Source organism: Mus pahari, chromosome 18, assembly GCF_900095145.1.
Source record: "Mus pahari chromosome 18, PAHARI_EIJ_v1.1, whole genome shotgun sequence".
Taxonomy (NCBI): Eukaryota; Metazoa; Chordata; class Mammalia; order Rodentia; family Muridae; genus Mus; species Mus pahari.
This window is the reverse complement of record NC_034607.1, coordinates 248414-262895: the sequence shown is the minus strand read 5'-3', so window position 1 is coordinate 262895 and position 14482 is coordinate 248414. Positions and strand designations below refer to the sequence as shown.

At 52.0% G+C, this 14482-nt stretch overlaps 1 protein-coding gene across 11 annotated transcripts in view; it reads left to right on the top strand.

Moving 5' to 3' along the window:
• Positions 1 to 896: 896 nt before the first annotated feature.
• Wiz (WIZ zinc finger) overlaps positions 897 to 14482 on the top strand; it is a 27938-nt gene continuing 14352 nt past the window's right edge. For 2 of the 11 annotated variants that reach the window (XM_029531271.1, XM_029531265.1), the window contains exons 1-4: positions 1198 to 1666; positions 2465 to 2709; positions 8829 to 8901; positions 11476 to 13580. In XM_029531271.1, coding sequence (XP_029387131.1) covers positions 2523 to 2709; positions 8829 to 8901; positions 11476 to 13580 — 2365 coding nt within the window. In that variant the 5' untranslated portion in view covers positions 1198 to 1666; positions 2465 to 2522. Of the gene's footprint in view, positions 1014 to 1197; positions 1667 to 1756; positions 1832 to 2464; positions 2710 to 8828; positions 8930 to 10855; positions 11134 to 11475; positions 13581 to 14482 lie in introns of those variants that run through there. The other 9 variants (XM_029531275.1, XM_029531273.1, XM_021217540.2 and 6 more) reach the window with 7 other exon arrangements.

Sequence of the window (14482 nt, the reverse complement as noted above, 5' to 3'; positions counted from 1 at the left end):
GAGGTCTTTGGGGACTCCCAAATGAGCCATGGGAAAATAATAAAGTAGACAGACATGAACTCCTGTCACCATTTGTTGAAGACAAATATGCAACTGATGGATGACTGTATGGGTGGATGGATGTTGGTAGGACTGTTGAATCCTTGATTTCGGATAGAGAAGCAATTGACTGGTACAAGGGATATGGGTGGATAGGGTAAGTGGATTTTTGAATAGATGAGTGTTTAGAGAGGTGATTTATTTATTGGGTTGTTGAGTGGTTGACAGATTGAGGATGTAGATATATGGGTGGACAAATGGATAATGGATGGGAGAAAGCAACCAGTTTGTGATGCGTGTATATGGGCTAGTCTGGAGGCTATGAGCCTGAAGCCTAGGCGAAGGAGAAATTAGCATTCGGGACAGACATAAAGTAATGGAGATGTTTAAGTCCAATACGAACAACGAGGAAAGACGACTGACCATATGTCTGGAAGAGACTGGAAGCTAAGAACTGATGCTGGGTGGAGTCCTTAATGATCTATGAATGATCCAAGAGGAAACTTCTACGTTTCCCTGCCGTGAACTTACCTGTTATTAACAAACCCAGATGTTATTGACAAACCTAGTATAGGAAGAACCAGTGGGGTGCAGAGGACAGGATGTTGTCATGGTAACAGAGCCCCTCCCTAGACGCTAAGGTCTTGCGGCTCCTTTAAGGGTGACCTGCCTGGCCACTCCCAACATGGCGGCGCGCCCGTTGGATTTCCCCCCCCCCCAGCGGCACAAGGGGGGGCAGACCTCCCCATCATGGCGGCGCGGCGGGGCTGTCGCGCTGAGGTCACGTCGGCGCGCCGGGGGGGAGGGGCGGGGCGGCGGGGGGGGCGATTTAAAGGGACAATGTCCCCCGAGCTGTGGAGGCAGCGGCGGCTGCGGAGGCCGTGGCACCGGCACCAGGAGGGGCAGCAGCTGTAGTGGCGGCGACGGCCCTAGGAAGTAGGGGAGTTCCCGGCCAGCGACTACGCCTCCCCCGGGTGAGGCTCGATCCGGCCCGGGAAGCTCGCGGGCGGGGCGGAGCTGGAGCGGGGAGGAGAGGCCTGGGCCCGGTCCGGCCGGGCGGGACCCCCTGGGGCGGGGGCGGGGCGGGGCCTGCAGGGGCGGGGCCTGCGGGGGGCGGGGCCGCACAGGTGGGGGGAGGGGCGGGGGTCTCGAGGCAGGTGTCTCCCCCCCACCTCAGCTCGTCCCGCGGGGTCTCCCGCCCCGAGGTGCACGGGCGAAGGGCGCATCCTGGGGACCCTAGCTTCCCCGCGGGGTGCGTCCGCGCAGCGCCGCCCCTACCTCCGCGACCCCTGCGGGGGTGGGGTAGGGAACGACCCTCTGGACCGGAGCCCCCTCCCCAAGCTGCCAAAGTGCTCCGAAGTTGCGGTCCTGCCGGATCCCCGCCGGCAGAGCCTACCCGAGTGGGCACCCGCAGGTGCTTTCTCCAGGCCTGGGCAGGGACCCCTCCAGCCAAGACTGTCAACCCACCCTGTGTAGGCCCCCCGGGAGCGCCCAGGCCCTCGAGGGCAACGCCTGCTACCAGGCCTGGAGCCCCGGCCCCGCCCCGGTTGCCTGGGCCCGGCCTCACCACCATCTCCCTGGGGAGAGCGCCTCATTCCTGCCCTTCACTTTCTGCTCTACCTTGAAGGTATTTATAGGTGGAGAGGACAATCGCCCTCCTCCCCGCCAGGGTCCTTATTTCTGAAACAGGAGCCCCATCGGTCCTTTTCATCCTCAGGCCAGAGCAACCAATATCGGTGGAGGATGCAAGCAATACTATTGGAAGGTGGCAGGGTGGAGGAGCCCAGGCTTGGTATGCATGAGAGATCATGCTAGGAGAAGGGAAAGGGTTAATGGTGGGGTCACTTGAGAGCGTGGAGAGGTTAAAGGGTTAATAACCGTACATTCCTGGGTAGGGAGAAAGGTGTGGATGTTGGAAAAGTGTAGGGGTAATTGATGTGGGGCAACAGAAGTGAGAAAAGTATAAGGGCAAAGATGGGGGCCCTTGAGACAGTATACTCGAGAGAGAGCTGGGATCCTGGAAACTGGAGGCATGGCTATAGGTTATGCAGTCACAGGATAGTTGGAAAGCAGCTGGACACGGGGACGGGGACGCTGTGAGTGAGCCATGGGAGGACTAGGCGGAGGTGGGAGGATTGATGAGGGAGGACTGAGGTGACTGAATGTGTGTGTGTAACTGTGGTGAATGGAGGCTGTGAAGAAGCTGGGGAAAGAGAAAGCTGTAGTGTACTGAGGCACGCTCACAGTAGAGGTGATTGGATTATAGTAGCAGTGAACGGTCCCTCGACACCACTTACCCCCTCACTTCAACTAAGAGGCAGACTGAGGCCATAGGCTTTGAAGGCGAGGACTAGGGTTCTGAGAGAGGGGAGAACAAACAATTCTCTTCTTGTTCTCTTAAGGTCTTCCTTGTCTTTGTCTACAGGCCCACAATGTCCTGCTGACCCTGCCAGGTACTGAGTGAAGATTCACGGCTGGCACCCATGGAGGGGTTACTGGCAGGTGGCCTGGCTGCCCCGGACCGTCCTCGAGACCCTTCTCCGAGAGAGGACATCGAGGGTGGGGCTGAGGCTGCTGAGGGGGAAGGTGATATCTTTCCATCTTCTCATTACCTGCCAATCACCAAAGAAGGCCCTGGAGACATTCTGGATGGCAGAAGTGGCATTTCTGGTAAGAGGGCTCTGTGGCCCTTAAGAAGCATCCCACTTGGTCCCCCAGGCCCAGAGAGAGTCAGGTCACCCCACCCAGCAGGGGCTGAGTTGCAATTGGAATTCTGTTCGATGTGCATGGTCTCCTTTGGTGCTCTGCGTACTGCTTTTCATTTTGCCCTTATGAAGACCGATGTCTTGGGAGCCCATGACTGGATGTAAGAAACTGGGTGGGATTCATACTTGTAGTAGTCTGGCTGTCTGCCCTGAGCTAGACACCAGGTGTATCCAAATCCCATGTCAGCACCCTGAGCTCTTTGCCCAAAGCCCACTTGTTTCTTCTGCAGTCTTGATGGAGTGGAGCTCCTGAGCGTGTGCCCTCTAGTGGTAAGGTAAAGTCTGAGGAGACTCGAGTCGCCTCTTTCCATCTTGATTTACCCCATACAAGGCTAGCTCACGCTGTCCCCACCTCACAGTTTGTTGTTTGTTTATTAAACACTGAGCACCTGCTGTGCCACTTTCTGTTCTTGGTGCTGGGGAAAATAATCATAAAGAGACAAAAGTCCCTGTTCTCCAGGGCTTGGCATTCCAGAAGGGAAGTTGGACAGGGAACGACTGAGCAGATGTCATAAGGGCAGGTGATGATGCAGGCTATGCAGATATTAACCTGAGTGCCAGGGTCATGCCTGGGAACCCCAGGAAAAGCCTCCTGACACAGTGGTATTTGAGGCACAGCACAGAATGAGTGGTGGGAAGTGCCCACCGGGCGGTGGGACAGCAAGGGCAAAGGTTTGCAGAGGGGAGGGGCCGGGTATGTCTAAGGACCTAACAGGAATCTGGTGTGTCTGGTCCCCCAAAACTTTGCCTTCTAGTAACTTCCAAGCACCTCTTTGGTGGTTCCTTTTTGCTGAGTTCTTTGTCTTCTCAATTCACATGGTACTTAGAACCTTTGTAGGGAAAGCCTTCATTATTTAGTATCTCATGTTAGGAATGGGAAATTGAAAACCCTGAGGGGTGAAGTCAGTAGTGTGGCTTTACAACCCCTCTTCCTTCTTTGTTTAATTTTGTTTTTTATAGGACTGGGGATTACACGTAGGCCCTTGCACATACTCTGCAAGAGCTGTTCCATTGAGTTCTGTCCCTACCCTCCTCTTTAGTTTTTAATTAACTTCCCTATCATTCACTTGCTCTTTCTCCTGGTGTTGTTTTGTGCAGTTTACACATTAGGCAAGCACTCTCCCACTAAGGCACACTTCCATGCCTCGTCTTATTTTTTAGATTTTGATTATTTTTATAGTATGAATGTCTGTATTTGGATATGTGCACATGACTGCTGCTGCCTGAAGAGGCCAGGGCTGTTAGATACCTGGGGCTGGAATCTGAGCTACTTCAGAACTTCCCAGCCTCCTCTTTTAAGTTTTTTCTTTTCATTATTATTATTTTATGTGTATGGCTGTTTTGTGCACATATATATCTGTGCAGCTCCTGCATGCAGTATCTGCAGGGGCCAGAAGAAGGTATCAGATCCATTGCAGCTGGAACTACAGACAGTTGTGAACTGTCATGTGAATGCTGGGAATTGAACCCTGGGTCCTTTGGAAGAGCAGAAAGTTCTCTTAAACACTGAGGCATCTCTCCAGTCACTCCCTGATTTTTGTTTTATTCTGCTGGGTTTTTCGAGACAGGGTTTCTCTGTGTCCTCTTCCCTGGCTGTCCTGGAACTCACTCTGTAGATCTGGCTGGTCTTGAACTCAGAAATCCACCTGCTTCTGCCTCCCTCCCAAGTGCTAGGATTAAAGTTGCATGCCACCGTGCCCAGCTTCTTTTTTAGCTTTTGAGTAATTTTTCTTCTCCCCCCCCCCTTTCTGTTGTTTTCTTTCTTGTTTTGTGTTTTGTTTTGCTGAGTTTGAAACTCAGGCCCTCATAAAGTTAGGCATGTACTCTTGCACTCAGCCACATTCACAGACCCCTTTATTTATTTATGGCCCCTCTACACTTTTGGAGATCCTTGATCTGTCACTGCCTAGCAGCTCTTCTCACGATGCTCGGGTATTTATGAACCCACCTTTCTAGAGTGTGATAAAGGGGCCTAGCACGTGCCATCCCTGCTGTCACAGAGCCCCTTGTCTGGGTCAGAGGGGATGGATGTGAACCAAGACGGAGTGAGGAGTGAGTGACATTAAGCACAGGGATCAGGACAGAAGCCCTAGCTTGTAAAGATTGGGAGGGGATGGCTGGCACCTGCCAGTATGAGGCAAGAGGGGGCAAGGTGAGTAACAGGTCCTCAGAGCTGAGGGCTATCCCTTAGCAGTCCCGTCCTCGGGACCCAGTGAGTACCAGGACTTTATCCGAGGTCACACAGCTAGTCGGGGCAGGACTGGAGTCTTAACTTTGTGAGAATTTGAGAAATCTTCTGTAGATTCCAAGCGACTAGGCATTTTTCTCCATGTAGCAGATGACCCAAGACTGGAGAGATGGAGAAGGTAGGTAGGTATGTGTCTTCACCACCCCACATCCCCACTGGAGAGCAACCAGGGATTCATGGGTGCACCTGTTTCACAGCCTAGATAGGAGGAGGCCACCAAGGGGGATGGAACCCACTCGTAATGACTCCCAAAGTACATGTGGGGATGGCTGCATTGAAGCAGAATCATAGTGTGGAGGTTAGGGAAGGCCTGGGTATCTGTCCCTCTGCTCTCAGCCTGCTTGAGTCCCCTGGGAGTCTCCTGATGTCTATAAATAGGAACAGTCTCTGAGGCTGCTATTCCACCCTGAAGCCTGGGCATTCCCACATCCCTATGCAGCCCTGAGAACCCCTCAAGGATTCCCAGGAGTGGCACCCCCAAACTTTTCTGCAGGGACAAGGAAATACCACTGCCTTGCTCTGTCTTCTAATATGGCTATCAGTTGGGACCCTGCCTCAAGCCCCATTGCAGTCCCATATTCCTCTGAGGTAGACTTTGCAGGTACAGCAAAGTCTTGTGGGACTTACATGTTCCACTCAGATCAGCGAAGAGTCTGGTACATGCCTACTATTGTCCATGGGACATGGGACCTGGGAACAAAGAATGGAGAGAATGACTCAGAGCATGGAGAAAGCCTGGGGTACACGACTAGCCTCCAGCTTCCACCCCAGGACATCATCAAGCCAGCCTTGACACCACAGAACACCATCTCCTCCTTCCCCGTCGCTGTTTCTCTGGATGGAACTCTTCCTGTGATCTCATTGGCCCCCATCAGTGGCCCCTTGAAGCTGGTTTCATGGCTGTTTGCATTGTACTGAGGAAAAAAACAGAGGCTTGGAGCCTGAAAGGCCACTTCTGGTCACACTGTTGGGCCTTGCACTTGGAGTTGTCTGGCAACAAAATATAGATTCTTGGCAACTCTGCCAAGCTGCGGGCTGCCTGGCTTGGGGTTTAAGTGACTCGTGGGCACTCTTTCCTCTCATTTGTAAGCTGTGTCGGGGACCCCACATGGCAGGAGCCAGTGAGGGATTCTGGCACTGCCACTGACTCAGAGTTGCATCTGAGGTGCCACTGGGACTTCTGGATCTCCTTCAGTGTGGAGGCTTCTGGGCAAAGTCCCCACTTCCAAGCTGTCTCAGTTATAGTCCCTGCTTGGTCTCCTTCTTCCAAACTTGCTGCCACTAAAAATAGGAGCCTCACTGGAGCTGCTCAAAGAGGCCAGTGTGCCCCCCTGGCTCACGGAATTCTTAGACAACAGCCATTGCGCATAGCCATCAAATCTGGGACACTCAGAGTTTCAGAAACAGGACACCTGGGACCCTCAGACCCACATCTCTAGGCTGTGCTGGGAGTGGTTACCCGCTCACTGGTCACTTTCTCCTGACTAGCTCTCAGCTGTGACCGTGTCTAGGATAGACCCCGTTTCTTAGGGTTGTTGTCCCAGCTCTCGCTGTCTCCTCCAGCACCTCATCATAACTTTTGTCCTTAAACCCCAGAGTACCCCTGCTAGGAGCAGGGGGTGGGTCTGCCTCCATGGCTCTCAAATGGGGACAGTCAGGTTCCACGGGGGACACTTTAGGGGATGTATGCAGACATTGTCAGTTGGCATGATTGCATGATAGGTAGGAACTACCATCCCATGGGCGAGTAGAGGCCAAAGACATTGTGGATTATCCTACAATGTGCCGAACTGCCTCAGCCCAAAGAAGGGTCCGCTCCCAAGTGTCAAAACTAAGACCACTCTGCTCTAGGGTGTGCAAAGTTTTGTACCCCTGCCCCACATCTTAGAGGCCATGCCATCGTAACAGCCCTTTTGTCAGTCTCTGCAGACAGACCATACCTTCCTGGCCACTCCTCCCTCCCGTTTTCATTCTTCTATCCCCAGTGGTAGGCTTTTAATTACCAGGGAAAATTGGATGGAGGGGGATTGGAAGAATCTGTGCCAGCCCTCGCCCTTTCTGGACCATCCTCAAATTGAGGTTGATCCAGCAATTGCATCTGTCAGGCCCTGGCCAGGGCACAAGTTCCCCCAGCGTGTTAACCTTGGCCCAGGCAATTGGCTTACTCCCTGCTTGGCATGCTTGCCGTGTCAGGCAAGCATGGTGGGTAGAGAGGCACAGGCCAGGATTCCTGCAGTGGCTCCAGGCATTGGCTCTACAGGCGGATAATGGAGAGTTGGCTCTATCTGTGTTGTTTCCGGGTGGTGGGCATTCCCAAAAAGAGATTCCATTCTAGGATTTAGGGTTTAGAGGCAGGCGTGGACCATGTATGGCTCAGGGTGGCCAAACTTCCCACTCATTATCTGGCATGTGTTTGTTGAGTATTTGCATGCCTGATGCTGGAATGCTTCCATGAATGAACTGCAAATGTCCCAGTTCTCAGGGGGCTTATTGTTTACAGTGCACCCAGACATGCAGCTATTCACCGAGGAAACCTGGCAGTACCTGGGGAAGCTAGGAAATAAATGAAGCAGGTGCCAGGCATGGTGGCACAGGCCTATAATCATAGCACTCAGAAGACAGAGGCAGGAGGATGATGGATGTAAGGGTAACTTGGGCTACATAAAGAGTTCTAGACTTACTGGAGCTACATAGCAAGATTTGACTCAAAAAGAGCTAGACAAAGGCAGGTGATTGGTACCTGTCAGCCCATCAGTCAGAAAGCAGAAGCAGGGGTATTGTGAGTTTAGAGGTCAGCAGGTCTCAAGAAAGACCCTGTCTCAGAAGCAAAATGAAGACTGGGTACAGGGGCACACACCTGTAGTCCCAGCACTTGGGAGGTAGAGGTAGGCAGATTGAGAGTTCAAGGTCATCCTCAGCTACATATTGAATTTAAGGCCAGCCTGAGCTACATGAGATCCTGTGCCCACAAAAAAATAAAACCAACACCAAACCAACCAACAGAAATCCAATAAGTAGTACATAAATAAATTAGGATAAGAGGGAGATAATAGCATCTCATTTGAGCAAGCAGTCAAAGTACCAACTGCAAAAGCCCTGAGGCTGCCACACAGTGCTGCATGCCCTTACCCAGCACTTAGGGGGCAGAGGCAGAAGGAGCTCGATGAGGTCTATATAGCAAGTTCCAGACAACCAAGGCAACATAAAGAGACCCTGTCTCTCTCTCTCACACACACACACACAGACTTGGGAGAGGGGTGGCTAAGGCCAAAGAAAGTTAGGACTCAAAGCTTCAAAGGAGTGGGGGTTTGGGAGGAATTTGATAAAGGCAAAGCAGTAAGGGTGCAGGGAAGGGAAGGGAAGGGAAGTTGAAGGAGCCAACCAATATAGACGCAGACCTCATGCCTGTGCCATTGTTGTGGCAGGTGGGACTCTAGCTTTTCCCAGTAGTTAGAATGAAAAGCATATGAGTTTTCCCAGGGTGTGATTTTAAAACAAACAAAAGCTACCCTGGTTGCTGGATGTGGGGAAGACTGGCAGGCAACAAGCCCCTAGGGCCCTCCAGGAGACCTAAGAGGACTCCTTCAGAGAACCTCCTTTTAGGACACAGGAAGGCAGAGGTCAAAAGCCTCTAAGGGATGGGCTGGGACCTACAGGTCCCATCTGAAGTACCCCACAAGGCTCATGGAGCTGAGGTATGGAGGGCCCTGGCCAGGGGAAACCCGGCCCTGGCCAGGGGGACCCCAGCCCCTCAGGGTCTCCCCTCTTTGTTGCAGATGGGCAACCCCATCCTGGCCTCAGCGAAGCCCTCCCCAGTGCCACCTCCGCCACCCATCGGATCAGCAGCTGGTGAGTGCCACACTGGCCCTGACCTCAGGTAGGGCAGGGGGCCAATCAGGAGTGTCTAGGTTCCATCAAAGCCCTCTGGGGAATGAGAAGGGGTCAGGAGGGAATTAAGAGGCCAGGCAGGAGGAGGTGACTGCCTGTTACCAGCCCTGGGTATGTGTTGGGGCTGAGGGGGAGGTCTCATAGCAACACAGAAGGTCAACTCTCATTACCCCTGCCAGGAGCCAGGCCAGAGAGGAACAAGTCTGCAGGTTAAACCCTTGGAATCCAGTCTCTCTGTTAAGTGATGCTTAGATTAATGCCTCTCTGAGCCTCAGTTTTCTCATCTGCAAAATGGAAAGCTACCTTGCCACAGAGGTTTCACAAATTTGCCTTGGGAACTCAAGGATCCTTGGAAAAGAACAGGAATCAACTTCAATGTTAGCAGCCACTACTCTGATTCTTTTGTTTGTTTGTGATGCTAGGGACAGAACTCAGAAGAGAAAGGTCTCACAAACTCAATGCAAGTACTCTACCGTCTATCCCTGAGTTCTAGCCTCAGCCTTGCTACTCTTCATTAAAGAATCTAGTGGGTCTAATATATAATTATGATAGTCTCAAGATTAACAACAGGTCTAGAAATAAATAATAATGATTATGTTCTGGCTGTCAGTTCAGCCCACTGACTCTTTGCTACAACCCTGAGAGGTACTTTTAATATTGCATGGTACCAAGGGGGCATGGCCTCCACTTGACCTATCTGTACTATCAATTTCCCTACCTGTTCCATGGATGGGATTAATCCACTCCCTTGTGAAGGCAGGCTCTTTAAAATGAAGGGAGCCATACATCTGTGATCTCAACACTCATGAGGCACATACTAGAGAGTCAGGAGGCCAGGAGCGTCCTCTGCTACATAGTAAATTCATGGCCAGAATGGATTCCTGAGACCCTCAATGAAAAAATATACATATGTATATGTGTATATGTATATGATGGGCACAATGGCACATACCTACTATCTCAGGATCTGGGATTTTTAAAACAGGACAGTCTTGAGTCCAACACTAGCCTGGGATACATAAGGAGACCCTGTCTAGGGTCTAGGCCAGCCCACCCTGATAATACAGAGGGAGGGGGATTGTTGAGTTCAAAACCTGCCTGACTACAGAGTGAGTGCAAAGCTAACATAACAAGATCCAGTCTCAAAATTTAAGAAGGGAGAGGACCTCAGTAGTATGATGTCTTAATCATAGTCTACCATTAAATACTTTAGGAATATCCTTAATGTTTAGATAGAATATTAGCAGCATGCAATAATTACATGCCTGACATGAACCAGGTCCTAGGTTTAATTCCCAGTGCTGGGGAGAAATGAAGAGAGAACTGATCAGGAACACTTATACTAAAAAGTCTCAGAACCTGGTGTGGTGGCTACAACTTTAATCTCAGCACTTGGGAGGCAGAGGCAGGTGAACGTATGTGTGTTCAAGGCCAGCATCATCTACAAAATAATTTACAGGACAACCAGGGTTACACCATGAGACCCTGTTTCAAAAAAACTAAAACAAAAAAGAATCCCCAGAGCCTGATGTGGTGGCCACACCTTTAATCCCAGCACTTTTGAGTTAAAGGCAAGCAGATCTCTGAGTTTGAGTCTGTTCTAGTCTACATAATGAGTTCCAGGCCAACTGGGACTACATAGTGAAACCTTGTGTCCCCCTGGGAAAAAAAACTATCAGTCCCAAGGCTTACTAGGTATCGGGTGAGGTAAAGTGCTCCCTGATTCCTAAGTACTTGAATTATACCTGTCTCTGCCCTATGTTTTGCTGTGGGGGTCATAGTCCCCACTTAAGCTTTTACATAAGCACCTGCTTTGTGTGATAGTTTTCAGTGGTGACAGCTGTCAAAACAGCTCCTTAGACATTGTATAAGGGAGACAAGATTCCTGACTCTTGAAAATCATCTCCATTTTTAGGATTGGAAAACTGAGGCCCAGAGAACTTTCCTCATCTACCCTGACCTCCCAGCCCTACCTGTCTCCTCCCAGGAAGGTCAGGGTCACTGGAACCATTAGTCACTCCTGACCCTACCCTCCAAGAGGGGAGGAGGTTCATCCTTTGAGCTGTCCTGCCACAAAGTTGACCTTCACCAAATTTGGGGGAGAGATGTGACTAAGTCGCCACAGTTTGGGGAGGACCAAGACAGAAGCAGCCTGGAGCCCAGGTCAGAGCCTTGGATCCTCCCTGGGGAAAGGTGAGAGTCCGCTGTCCCCCACCAGATTTGGGGGTACTCTTTTGAGGCTCCGTCCCCAACCTGTGGTCTCTGCTCATTTCCCCAATGATGCAACAGGGCTGGGGCTGTGTGGACAGGTGCACCCTAAGAGCTGAACCTGGCCTTGACGAAATACCTCTGGAAAGGCCCACTTGGACTTCCTCACCTTTACCCTATTACTCCCAACCTCTGCACAGTCACCCTCATGCTGGGTCTCAAGGAACTAACAATTCCATCCCACCTGGGAGGACTCCCTGTCACTACTGCCCTAGGGAGGGAAACCAAGGGTCACAGCTAACTTATCCCATTGGCGCTTCCTTGCAGCTACTGGGATGGAGACAGCCTGGACTTTCAGCCGGGCTCCCCACCACCCCATCTTCTGGGTTCCTTCCCTGCATCCCTTGATGTTCAGGGGTCTTGGGAACATCCCATGGTCCAGGAGGCCAGGGAGGGTACCCCATCTGAGCAGAGGTTCAAGGACTCAGTTATTGTGAGAACTATGAAACCCTATGCCAAGCTCAAGGGCTCTAGAAAGTTCTTGCACCACCAGGGTGAAGTGAAGTTCTTAGAGAAATACTCTCCAAGCCACCACAAGTTTGATTGGCTCCAAGATACGGATGAACAGGAGCCCCTGAAGGATACACGGTTGCACCTGGACCTCCCTGCCCAGCCACAGACTGTCACTTCCTTCAGGAGGGTAATTGTGCCAGTGGATGACACTCCCAAGACCTTGGACATGGAAGTGATGGGTACCAGAGAGGACCTAGAGGACTTTGGGGAGGTGGCCCAGCCTTCTGAGTGGGGTCTCCACACATCAGCCTCAGAAGTGGCCACCCAGACCTGGACAGTGAACTCTGAAGCATCTGTGGAGCGGCTGCAGCCCCTACTGTCCCCAGTCCAGACGGGACCGTACCTGTGTGAACTGTTGCAGGAAGTAGCTGGTGGGGTGGACAGCAATGAAGAAGAGGAAGAGGAGCCAGCTGTGTTTCCTTGCATCGAGTGCAGCATCTACTTTAAGCACAAGGAGCACCTCCTAGAACACATGAGCCAGCACCGCCGAGCCCCGGGCCAGGAGCCCCCAGCTGACCTGGCTCCACTGGCCTGCAGCGAATGTGGCTGGGCCTTCACAGAGCCCACTGCCCTGGAACAGCACTGGCAACTGCACCAGGCTTCCCGGGAGAAGATTATTGAAGAGATCCAAAAGCTAAAGCAGTTTCCAGGTGATGAGGGCCGTGAGGCACGACTACAGTGCTCCAAGTGTGTCTTTGGCACCAATTCCTCTAGAGCCTTCATGCAGCATGCCAAGCTGCATGTGCGTGGGTCACTGCCCAGCCGGCAGACCACGGAACCTTTCAGGGGTGGCAGCCCAGTCTTAGATGTTAGCACCCTCGTCTATCCCTCCTATGGAGACTCCTCAGGCCTCAATACCTGCGTTCACTGTGGCTTCATAGCACCTAGCAAGAGTCTGCTCAGGGAGCACGAGAGGCTAGTCCACGCCCACCACGCCCACTGGGAGGAGGCTGGAAAGGCCTTTGAGGACCTCACTAGCCAGCCAGGTACTAGCCAGGATACATATACTCACTTACCTGACACTGCCACCGTGGACTATTTTAGCAAATCTGAGCCTCTCTTGGCCTCTGTGTGGCAAGAGAACCCTTCTGGATATGACCCTGGCCTTGCCTTTGGTCCAGATTATCAGCAGCCAGGCATGAGAGATTTCCCATTGTTAAATTCAGGCCAGCAGTCTCTTGGAAAGCTGGCCTTTCCTTCCCCTATGGCATCTGCTTCCTATTCTATACAGCTCAATAGAAACAAAAGCACTGTCCACCTGCAGAGAATGGAAGACAAGAGTCATCCTTGGAGTGAAGAGGAAGAAGATGAAGATGTAGTGCTGACTTCTGAAATGGATTTTACTCCTGAAAATGGACCCTTTCCACCCCTAGCCGTCCCTAGCCTCATCCCTCAGCCAGCCCTTGAGTTGAAGCAGACTTTCCAAGATGCCCTCCAGGCAGTCGATGCCTCAGAAACTCAACAGCAACAGCTCCAAGGAATGGTACCCATTGTTCTGATGGCAAAGCTCAGGCCACAAGTCATAGCTGCCGCCACCCGAGCATCCCCACAGCTGCCACCTGAGGAGCTAGAGCTGAGAAGCACCCACCCCCTGGATTTCCTGCTCCTAGATACACCTTTGGGTGGCTCACTGGGTCTGGACACACTCCTAGAAGGGGATCCAGCCATGGCACTAAAGCACGAGGAGCGGAAATGCCCCTACTGTCCTGATCGTTTCCACAATGGTATCGGGCTAGCCAACCATGTCCGGGGCCACCTGAACCGAGTGGGTGTCAGCTACAATGTTCGGCATTTCATCTCTGCAGAGGAGGTGAAGGCTATTGAACGCAGGTTTTCCTTCCAGAAGAAAAAGAAAAAAGGTAGGGCATCGGCCTTGCTTTGGGACTCCATCTCCCTCTCAGTGCCTGGGAGTCACAGAGCTGGACAGCAGAGTTCTAAACTGGCCCATCCTTACCCTGAACCCCACTGTAGCATTCTGCAGGGTAAAACACCTGGGCGCCATGGGCTAGGTCGCCACTAATTGTTGGTGGATGTGCAGCCATGCCCCAGTGCCCCGGTCACAGTGGCAGCTGGCGAGAGGAGTTTGAGCACAGCAGTCAGCCACAGGCAGAAAGTTCCATTTGATTCTTTCATGTAATAAATGTCTATTGAACTGGGTCATCTCTGTTCTGGGTCCCGAGAAGGCCAGCAGTGAGCTAGACAACAGTTTTGCTCTCTTAGAACTCACAGCCCAAGCAAAGTAAGGACTCTTGGTGGGCTTCAGAGCCTGGGGCCACCTATGCAGTATGAAGATTTCCAGGCAAAGAGTTTCTGATTCTGAACTCGGTCTACCTCTAGTTAGAGCACACTGGGTAGTTCACAGCCCACTTGGGGAAGGCATTAATATGGTGTTTGAGTGAATGAGAGTGCATGGAGGGAGGGAGGGAAGGAGGGGGACGGAGGGGGTAAGTGGTAGACAGGAAACTAGGCAGTTATGCATCAAGTGACTAGGGCTCCAAATCTGAGAGAGGAAACCGTAACTGGACCTTGAGGGTTCAGAGCAGGCTCCCAGATGTGATGAGTATCCCATTCTCTATTTGTCCATTTCTTCATAGAACCTACATTTCATTTATAGTATGGGAGCACGTCAGGCAAAAAGAGACAAGGGAAGCCGGGCGTGGTCAGCACTCGGGAGGCAGAGGCAGGCGGATTTCTGAGTTTGAGGCCAGCCTGGTCTACAAAGTGAGTTCCAGGACAGGGCTATACAGAGAAACCCTGTCTC